The sequence below is a fragment of the Manacus candei genome, unplaced genomic scaffold, assembly GCF_025592945.1.
Source record: "Manacus candei isolate 608988 ecotype Guabito, Panama unplaced genomic scaffold, ASM2559294v1 h1tg000047l, whole genome shotgun sequence".
In the NCBI taxonomy this organism is placed as follows: domain Eukaryota; kingdom Metazoa; phylum Chordata; class Aves; order Passeriformes; family Pipridae; genus Manacus; species Manacus candei.
In genome coordinates, this window is record NW_026138095.1 from 8,463,843 (window position 1) to 8,474,400 (window position 10,558).

Below are 10,558 nucleotides of genomic sequence, written 5' to 3' on the forward strand. Positions count from 1 at the left end.
CCAGCTGTGACAGGGGCTGCTGCACCTCGTCATAAACCAGGTTGTTGCTGCAAAACCACAAAGTCCTTTGGTCTCAGTACACAGGGGCCAAAACTTGCAACAGAGACACCACAGATGTGCTTTGGCACATCAGGCACAGGCAGGGCTGTGTCACAGAGATAACAGGTGGAAGTGGGGCCACAGGACAGGTCATTCTCCTGAGCCAGTGGAGGTGTTGCTTGCACTGAATTCAGGATTTGAGCAACAGGTTTGAACAGCTGCAGACTGAGGATCCAGCTTCTTGGGGCTGATTGCAAATCCTCACTCTACAATTTTTTTTCTTTTGTGTGATATCTTGTTGGCCCAGCAATACAGGTTTTGGGGAGTAAGAGCTAGCTGAGAGTTTGAGCTGAAAAACAATAGCTTTTTTTATTTTTTTTATATTTCAAAACAAGCTATTTCGAATTTCTGTTCCAAATGACAATCTAAAATTAAATGAATGTTTTTGTTGGATCCAAGCAATATTTTTTCCTTGATACTGCAGTTTGGCCAGTGAACTGCATAAAAAAATTAATAAAAAAAAACCCCAGCCTGAACAACTCTGTTCATTTTTCCACAGCTCAGACACAGACAGTGCCAGTGCAGTGACAAGAGATGAGGTCTGGTTCAGGAGCAAACAATGGGCTCTGCAGACACCAGGTCATCTCTGCCCCACCCAAAAGCTTTTATGGCAGAGAGGTTAAAAGTCATTGAGGGAATCACACTGGACCTCTCTTGTATTATCAGCCTGAAAAAGATCCAGCCTCAGTTGTTCCAGCCCATCTCAGACCAGCTGCAGCCAGAGATGGACTGAGGCCCCTCCAACAGACAGCACTGGTCCAGTCACAGCCCTTGAGGGTTATTTAGGGGTGGCCACATCCATCTACTGCTGCTCCACTGAGCTTTGATGAACCTCACTCGCTGTGGTGCATGTCCCTGTGCTGTCACAGCTGCACATCAGCCCTTGCTCACCCCCAGCAGGAGCTCACTTGCTTTTCTTCACTCACTGGATGTGCTGGGGCACAACAGGAGCCCCTTGGTGGGATACCAACCCCATTTGCCTCCCAACACCTGTAGCTGCTGCTGCCTTGGACCAGAGATGCAGGTACTCAGCATCTGCAGGAGCCACGTGGTGTTGGCTCGAAGGCAACACAGAGGGTCTGAGACAGGAGGGGACCTTGGGACACCACAAACCAACCATCAGAGGACAGGGCTCTTTCCCCAGAGCTTCCTAGACTAGACAGAACCCCAGAATAGTTTGGGTTGGAAGGGACCTCAAAGACCATCTAATTCCAACCCCTGCCATGGACAGGGACACCTTCCACTAGACCAGGTTAGTCAGAGCCCCATCCAACCTGGCCTTGAACACTTCCAGGGATGAGGCAGACACAAATTCTCTAGATAGCACCAGCAACTCCAATTTGACTTACATTCTATTGTCCATGTTTTACAGGGAATCATTTTATGAGTCATGATATCGGAAAAAAATTGTTCCCAAATCCTCCTGCAATGATGGAATCACAGTTCTCACTGTTACTCCTGCAGTTTTTCCTATAGCTTTAGCTCATATATGAGGAGTTATTCCTCCCTAAGTACCTAAGCAATAAATCAGGAGTCTGCAGTTCAGGTAGTTATCTGTAACCACTATGGATAACTCTGGAGGTACTGTAATTCCAGTGATCCTTATTTCAGTGCACGCCAACGTCTTACATAAACCTGTAACTGTCCTTGGCCAAAACCATTTGCACCATCCTTGAAAATACCTATAAATCATCCTGTCATTTATCACAAATCCTGTCTATTGCTTCTTTGGCCATGCAATTGGGCTTGAGTAATGGAAAATGAGAACCAAAAAAAAAAAAAAAAATCCTTAAAAAAATAGTATTCCAGGACAAGTTCGCCTTCAGCATCTGAAATAACAGACATCCCCAAGGCAAACGTGTAAAAGCTGGCTTCAACAGAAGTTATTGCTCATTTCTAACTCACTGTGCAAAATTCCCTGTTTCATGCTCTCCCCTCCTCCTCCTGCTGCTGCCAGAAGCTCCAGGAACACAAAGCACTGCCGGGCTGAGCCGCACGTGCCCGGGGCTACGGCACAAAGGTCTGAGCCTCTCTGCTCCTAAGGGGTGAAGCATCCGAAGGTAAACCCTTCATCCCAACCCCAGCTACACTGGCTTGTACTCAGAAGTCACAGCAGATGGGTAATGATTTCCCCTGAAGTACTTTAGAGAAAGTGAATCTTGCCTGGGGTGGGGAACAGCCTGATAACAGGAGAGCACTGCAGCAGCCTGGCTGTGCTCACAGAGGAGGATGGAGCTGGAGCTCCAGCCCTTTGAAGTCAAGCAAGACCCTCCAGCTGGGTTCAGCAGGACTCAGTCCACAAAACAGATCCAGAATATACCAGAAAAGGGCAAACAAGGTCAGGGAGAAATGCTCCCAAGCCCCAAAAATTGTTTACAAGATGCTTTTTTCCCTTTGTCATAATTTTCAGGAGTTTCTGAGGCAGGCACTTTGTTTCCAGCCTGTCAGGGGCTGTCAGCATGAGCCTTTGCAGCTGAGAAGTCACTTTGTCACCTCGCTAGCTTCTCTGGCAGCAGGAAGCCCGGAGGCCCTGCAGCACCCTGTACATCTCATGTCTTGCAGAAGCAATCGGGATTCCCAGCGAAATTCCCTAAAGCGAGTGACCATCGATGGGCCCTGATCTGTGAACCCCCCAGAGAGATGGGCCAAGGAGGGCTGGCTCCACCCCACGCAGAGGTGGCAGCTCTCCAAGGTGGCCTCCATCCAGCACCTTCTGCTCTGTGAATCACTGACAGGAATAGCCCCAGCACAGCAGGAACAGCAGCACCAAAAGTGAAGCCTTAGCAAAGCAGAGCTGCCTGTGTTTCCTGCAAGGTGTGAGGTGTTGTAAGAAGTGCAGTTAATTCTGTTGCTTCCATGTAGCATATTCTGAGCATTGCAATTCTTCTGTTCTTTTCACTTAAGTAATAAGCTGCACTGCACACCCAGGGAAATCTCAAAGCAATGTTTCCAAAACACAACCACAGTCCCTTTGAACTACAGGTACTGGCCAGATGTCAGCCAACCTCAGTTGTAACAAGTGAAGGAGGATTTGGGCACCAACCAGAGACTTGTCAGGGGCTTTGCAGCACCTCAGCTCCACTCTAGCACAGCCCATCCAAAGCAAGCAAAGAAACAAAGGACCACTTGGCCTCATCTGCAAGGAGTCACAATATCAGGTCACAGTGCTGACAGCTTTTTTGTATGACAGCCAGTTATCTCCAGACCTGTTCTTGCACTGCTCCTGTCTGCCCCAGCCACCATGTGCCCCTCAGGAGGCCAGAACAAATAGCAGGTTTCCCTACACACATGCACAACCATTAATAGCCAGTTTAATCCATTACGACATGCTAATAATCATGCTCAGGGTTTCTTGGGTTCCCAGCATAAAAGCCATAATAAAACCTCCCTGGCAGCCCATTTAGCAACACTAATGAGAGAAGAAAAAATGTGCAAGAGAGAAACATTACTAATTAATTTTAACAATAAGCAGGCAGCAGCATCACAGAGGGAATTTTCTGAGTCAAGACAAACCCCCAGCTCCTGTGGCTCATGAGTTCAGGCAGAGTCCTGTTGGCCATGATGTGGCTCGAGTGACTGGCAGCACAGCAACTGCCACCAGCACCCCTATAGAGCAGCCAGAGCCGTGGCTGAGGGCATTAGGAGGAGGCTGGCATGCTGACACCACATCCCCACAGTGGCCAGGGCAAAGCCAGGGCAGAACTTGGCTCAGAGAGCACAGAGAGAGCAAAGTCCTGCAGCTGGAGGAGCTGCCAGAGGCACCTGAGCTTTACAGGGTGAGCAGGGGACCTTTAACAGGAGACAAGTCCACTCTGTTGTGCACCAGCCACTTCTTGGGGCCACCAGCAGGATTCCACAGAGTGCTCTGAGGAATGACCCCAGTCATGGTTGCTCATTCCTCTTAGCCAGGGGGGAAGGAGCCTACATGAGCAGAGGGCACGATGTCCTCACCCCACAGGGCAAGACTGGGAAAACCAGGATGGGGAGAAGGGAGAGGAGAGCCCCCCACCATTATGGGATCCCAGCTCTTACATCCCGTTTGGAAACCCCTCCAGCCCTGAGTGCAGGCAGTGCCACACACACCACCACTGCCCTGCTCCGATTTCACACTTCCACTGGGCACTGGATCTCTCCCTGTGCTGGCACAGGTGCCTCCTGATAACGAGCTCCGTGTCACCAGTGCCGGGTTCCGCCTGGAACGAGCCGCCTCCCTGCATTTGCTTTGCTTTTTAAGCCTTTTCCACCGATCAAGAGGGTCTGTTTATACACAGTGAAACAGCTGCTCATCCTCCACGGAGCGCTCGGGGGCAGAAGGGTTTGTGCAAGTGGTACTTTTGGTTTTGGTTGTTTTATTTGTTTTTTTTTTTCCCCAGTACAGACACAAAGGGAGAGAGGTGAGAGGAGAGAGAGAGGCTCACCTGAATACGAGGATTTCTTCATGCCGTCGCTCCGAGCTGTGACATGGGAGCAGGAGCGGGGCCGGCGGGGCTGAGCGGTCCCTGGGGTGCCACGATCCTTTTGTGGGCAGGGACGGGGAGGGGACGCGCACACCGCCACCCCATCCGAGCGCCTGGCTCCGGTCGGGGGGCAGCCCCAGCGCTCCCAGGGATTAGCACACACCTTTCCGAGTGGGTTGTGGGCTGTTCCAACTCTCCTGGCACTGGCAGGGGTAGAGCAGGGCTCAGCCTCCGCAGCGGCTGCACCTTACCCCCTCGGAAAACAAATACTCCCCGGGGTTTATCCCTGCCAGCTCCCAGCCCTGGAAATCCAGGTGTATTTAGCCGGTGCAGCAAAGGGAAGGGGTGGAATTTCACGCCTCTGTCCCGGCGCACCCCATGGATTTGTCTCAGCCCTTGGCTGCCCGAGCGGCTCAGGTCAGCGCTGCTCTCCACTCTCTGGTTCAAAGGGCGCTGCTGACCCGTGGAAGCGCCTCTTTCCTCTCCAAAGCCGCACGAACGGGACTCAGTTAAGGCTGTAAGCCGAGCAAAACGCCTGTGCAGGCTTACACCACGGGGAGAGCTACGTGTGAGTCCTTACTCACTGCTGCGGGGATGCAGAGCCACGTACCCCATAACCAGCTCCCCGGGGCATCTCCCCAGGTGTGGGGAAGAGGAGGCTTCACACTTTGCTATTCCTGATGTGCCTGGAGGGCAGACACGCTCTGATCGCTCCCCTGCGAGGCACAGGTTGGGCAATTAATTACGCAAATGCAATCAGCCGGTGGCACTGCAAACGCAGACAGGAAGAAAGTCATAGCTAGTCTTAATTTGTTCTGAGAGCACAAAGAGGTGCGGGAGCCTGAACTGCTGGAGGAAGGACCAGGCTGTTCCCTGCAAAGATTTCCACAGCCCCTCAGGTGGGTCACCTACACACAAAGGTGTGCAGCACAAGTCCTGTTCACCTGAGAACATTCCACCTCAAAGGCATGGCTTCCATAGCAAGAGCTCTCCGCTTGGTTTTAGACTATTCCACAATAGGAAAAAAAAAGTGCTCTCATCCCCAGCCCTAACCCTGGCATTGCTTGGGAACAGAGAAAGGCACTAGATGAGCTGGATTAAGAGGATGCAGTGCTATTGGCACTTCTTACCACTGCTCAGCCACAGATTATCCCCTCTGTAACAGATCTGAAAAAAAGGATTGTCTGAGTGTCTCAGGCTTTAGTACAAAAGTTGTGTAGTTGCCTGAAGTCAATGAGGAATTCAGTGCTAAGCAGCCAGACTTTGCACTGAACAGCTCGGGAACACTCACACGTTTCCAGATTTGTAGCAACAACAACTCTACCCACTGCTGCATGACAGTGCTAGATAATTTTAGCACTGGGGTTATCCAGTGGGGAGATGTTCATAAGCTCTGTCATTAGGAAAACTTCCATCAAGAAGTCTTTTGAATCACCAAAGCTTTGTTGCTTAATCAAACACACATCTAAGGCCACAGTAACAGTATATTACTCTTTCCACATTAGTCACAATTTGTGGAGGAGAAACAATAGCACAATGACTTGCCCCACCTCACACACCAAGTAAGGGCAAAGTCAGGAGCAGAACCCACTCCTAGTCACTGATCCCTGTGCTTGGCTCCTGCCTGCACCTCTCTGATGAGCAATACTGCTTAATACTCAGCAATCACAGGGATACACCTTAAAGAAGTTCAAAAGGCAGCTTTCCCTTGTTGTCACTTACAGAGATATGAGCTCGTGTGCCTGATTTCAGTGTGCAGTTACACATGCACATGTCTGGTTCTGTGTTTGTGTGTGATTACATGTGCAGAGGGTGCCTGTGCCATCATCATGGAGCCACCAGTGAGCAGCATGTTATGAGCAGTGTGTTTGGAGCCACGGCTGGGACACGGCCATCTGATCAGCTCCACTGCACAAACACAAACAGCAAATTGTGGAGCAGGCGTCCTGCTGCAGGGCCAAACAAACACGATGAGACAAACTGGCTGAGGGGATATTTTCTGAAATACTCTCTGACAAAGAATCCTTTTCTTTGCCTGTCCGGCCTCAGAATTACCCGGAGAATCAGTCGCTTGGCTCAGAAGGGCAGGTTAATGTTTAATACAAAGTAGAGCCCACAGGCTTCCAATAGGTAAGTAATTTAGAGCTTCCCACACCCCCTTCCCGCCCCACTCTTTCGTAAGTTAGTGAGGGAATTTATTGTTCCTGAAAGCAAGGGATTTGGGCTGCTGGCTCAGCCTGGCTGCAGCACTGGCAGGCACCACACAAGCCTCAGGTCTTGCCAGAACAGCTCAGATATGACCTGGCACCCACCACAGACCAGCCCTGAACTTCCCCCCCTGCCCAACACATCCCACCCTGGCATCCCTTGGCGCCAGCACAGTGCTGGCCACTTTTCAGAGAGGCTGTGTCAGCCTCACTTGTCTCTGCCTCAGGATGCCCAATTCCACACTCACAGCAGTGACCTTTCCTGAGGGATGAGCACGGGCAGGCAGCAGCACTGAGCAGATGCTGATGAGCCCAGCAGCACCCACAGCCACTGAGGCTGCAGATGTTGCACCTCCTGCAGCAGCTGCTGAGCCTGACCCAGCCGTGGTGCCCTCAGCAGCTGGTTCTCCCTGGCTCAGCTTGCAACACATGTGCTGTAGTTGTTATAGTTTCATGGCAGGCACGAAAAGCATTTGCTGCAAGTGGCCTGTGCTGTCTCTCCCCAGCAGCATCCTCCAGGGAATCACATTCCCCAGCACGTGGGCGTTCCTGCATGGAGGAACACAATCTCCCAAACTAAACATAATAGAGTGATCAGAGGAGTGAGAGACAAGCACCACCAGCTCCATAGTGTGGGCTGAGGCAGGGAGCCAGAGGCCCAGGAAAGGGTCAAGGGGAAGGAGAGATGGTAGAGGCAACAGCACCCAGTAATGCACCCTGGAGTGAGGAGGAAAGTATGGAAATAAGGAAAGGATGAGCCCCTGGGGGGAAAAAACCTGATCTCAAGGACTTGCACGAAGCTTGACATTAGAGAATACTGAGCTGTGTCACTGCACCTCTGACTGACTCATTCAACTTCTCAGACCAAGCTTCTCTTGCAAAAGGGGAGGAAGACTGAGTTTTCCCAGGGAGACATATGGTGAGGTTCAGTGCTGCCCTGGGGCTCCAAGGCACTGCCTGGTAGGCAAAAGTGGCTGTTGTGGGAGAGAGCAGGATTCCCTGTGTGACCAGCAACCAGGAGATGCAGGAATTTACACTGCAAACACCTGCCCACATGCAGCAGAGCAGACCTGAGCCTCCTCCTTGGGAACAGCATCTCTGGCTGATATAGGGGTAGGAACTCAGGTGTCAGAGCTATAAATCCCCCCATCTCCCTTCTCCAGCTCTGTGGATCCTCCAAGCTCCTATTTCCTGACCAATTGCTCTTTTGTGGCTGCAGTGTTGGAGAGACAATGCAGCGTTTTCCACCTTGCTTTGCACCAGCAGTTGATGGCCCAGCATTGGGAGGCAGCTGCCAAACTGAGTAGGAGGTAAATGGTGACACTGCACCCCAGCCATGGGGTTCCCTGCAAATCCCAGCACGGAAAGCCCCTGGATTCAAGGAAAAGGAAGCAGGAGGAGACCCCACAGAAGAGACTTTGTGGCTTTTGGCCAAGACAGGGCTGCCCTCCCTGTCCAGAGCCTGCAGCTGCCCTGGCAGGCACCAAGGGGGCTTTGGGCACTGCTGTGTGTGCAACAGCACCTGACTCACCCAGGTACTGTGGGGAGTACAACACTGAGCCAGCAGGAAAGGGCCAGGGGTTCAGTCATCCCACTGGACCCCCTCACTGCCACTGGAGGAGCTCCGTGCCAGGGGGCTGGCTGCTGATGGCACACATCAGGGCAGAGTTCAGCCCAAGCTCTGTGCCCTTTGCAGTGCACAATTCCCATTGTCAGTGCCCAGGACAGCAAGATGCTTGTGAGGAAGGACAAAAGCTCAGCAACCAGCACTGGAGGCAGGCACAATCTGCTTCTTTCTGCCACCTTCTTGAAGAAATTAAAATATTACAGCACCTCTGATAGCTCTCCCTTTCCCCTGCAGCCTTAACAGAGCACTCACACAATGTACTGCTTGTGCCAGTCAGTTAATCCATACAATGCACTGGTTACTTATATTCATCATTATCCTCAGTTATAAAGAAAGCAAATGCATATTTTCATTTTTAACAGCTCTGACAAAGGGTTGTCCAAACTGGGATTAAAACTCAGGGCTGTCTAACTTGTTACTGCCTAACTTTGCAGCTGCAGGAATGTTGGGTCTGCCAGCTCTGAGCTCAGTGGAGCCTTATAAAAACATACCTGCCCAGATCTTGGAGAGGGAGATAGAAGTCAGTTTGATGATCAAAGTTCCTCATAGCATTCCTGGATCATACAGGCTTTGTACAGAACAGCATGAAGAGGTCTGGAGGACTGATTGGCAGTGACCTGGAACTGCTTCTCCCAGCACTAGAGGATAATTCAGTGGAATTCACATCCAAGGAGCCTCCAAGCCCTGACTTCATCAGTAGGCACATACAAATCATGCAGCAGCCTGGCTCTCAAGCTTGCAATTACAAAATAAGGGGTTTATGAAATGCATTTGGGGTGACCTGTTATTCATGAGCACCAAAACCACTGAACCGTGGGGACGGGGCATGAGAGGAACTCAGGTCCTCAGGGATGGGGAATCTTCTGCTTGAAACCATACCTGAGACCTCAAATCTGTGTAACTTTACAAGGCCTGTTGGCCTGTCCTCAGTGCCACTGGGGACAGTGGGTCCACTCTTAGTCCCTGTGTACCCACAATTCCAATGCAAACCTTCCTGCCAAACCCAGGATGACCAAACACAAGGAACAGCAGTGGCATAAGGCATCACCACTGCTAGAACTTGCCATACTCAGGTCCTGAGCCACTTTCTTCTTGCCAGTGGCCAGGGTTTCATGCAGCTCTGCCCTCCCTGCTCCACAGTAGGAAAACACAGATGTTCAGCCTCTCAGCTCCAAGCCACAATGCTCAGATGCAGGAGGCAGGGCAGCTCTTGAACTAAAGCCTCATACATTCACACACTGCTTTTTCCAGGGTCTGATTCACTTGGTTAGGACACAGCACAGCCAGACTCTCTCTGTGGTCTAAAGTGCACATGGTTAAGAGGTAAACAATTCAGCAGTGTATTTCCTAACTCCTTTCCCTGTGATTCCATCTGACAACGAAGCACCAAAAACCCACAGCATTGCATCATCATCATCATCTATGGTCCTAATGGTCATGCTGCTCTTTGGGCTGATGGTTATGGTAAGGAAGCAAATAATGAAGCAATTATTTGTATCAAATCCGTAGGTTTTGTTCTTTTCTTCTGCCTTAATTATGAGGAACCAGGAAGAATGTCCAATTACTCAAGGCAGAATTTCATTAGCAAACAAGAGAACATCTGCTCAACCACAAGGTACATCAGATGGCCATTTTCATAGAATAGCCTCTCCCACAGTTAGGGGAGGGAATACATCAGCCTGAAATTAAAGTTGAAGAGTGCATTAAGAGACAACAAAATAAAAATTAAAGGCAGTAGTCAATGCCCATTCAATAGAAGGAAAATCCCTGAATGTAAGGGAAGTCTGAATGAAAGGTCATAAGTGTTTTCCATTCTCAGTAGCCCCAGTTTCTAAAAACAAAACTCTTCAAGGTGCCTCATGAGCTGACCCACATGAATACATCCCCCACCCCCTCTAAGAATCATTGTAAAATCCTTGAGCTGCTTTCAGAAATGCCAGCTAAGCACTTCTCAATCTAACTGCAAGTTTGAAAAACAAAAGCAGGTCAAAGTCAAACTCTCAAACCCCTCAAAGCTTAATCCAGTTTTTACAAATACAGAACCCTGTTTTATGGCTTTTATGGTCCCAGTTTGAGTTGAAACTACAGGAATTAAGCAACAACCATAGCTTTTTGTCACTCATGTCCTTCTCAAGTGGCACAGAAGAAATCTGGATCTTACTTGCCAC

At 50.3% G+C, this 10,558-nt stretch overlaps 1 protein-coding gene across 2 annotated transcripts in view; it reads right to left on the minus strand.

The window, feature by feature from the left end:
- The window catches only part of SEPTIN9 (septin 9), a 512,715-nt gene extending 507,819 nt beyond the window's left edge, over positions 1-4,896 (minus strand). For both annotated transcript variants that reach the window (XM_051797524.1, XM_051797521.1), the window contains exon 1: positions 4,518-4,896. In XM_051797524.1, coding sequence (XP_051653484.1) covers positions 4,518-4,539 — 22 coding nt within the window. In that variant the 5' untranslated portion in view covers positions 4,540-4,896. The remainder of the gene's footprint in view (positions 1-4,517) is intronic.
- Between the last annotated feature and the right edge of the window lie 5,662 nt (positions 4,897-10,558).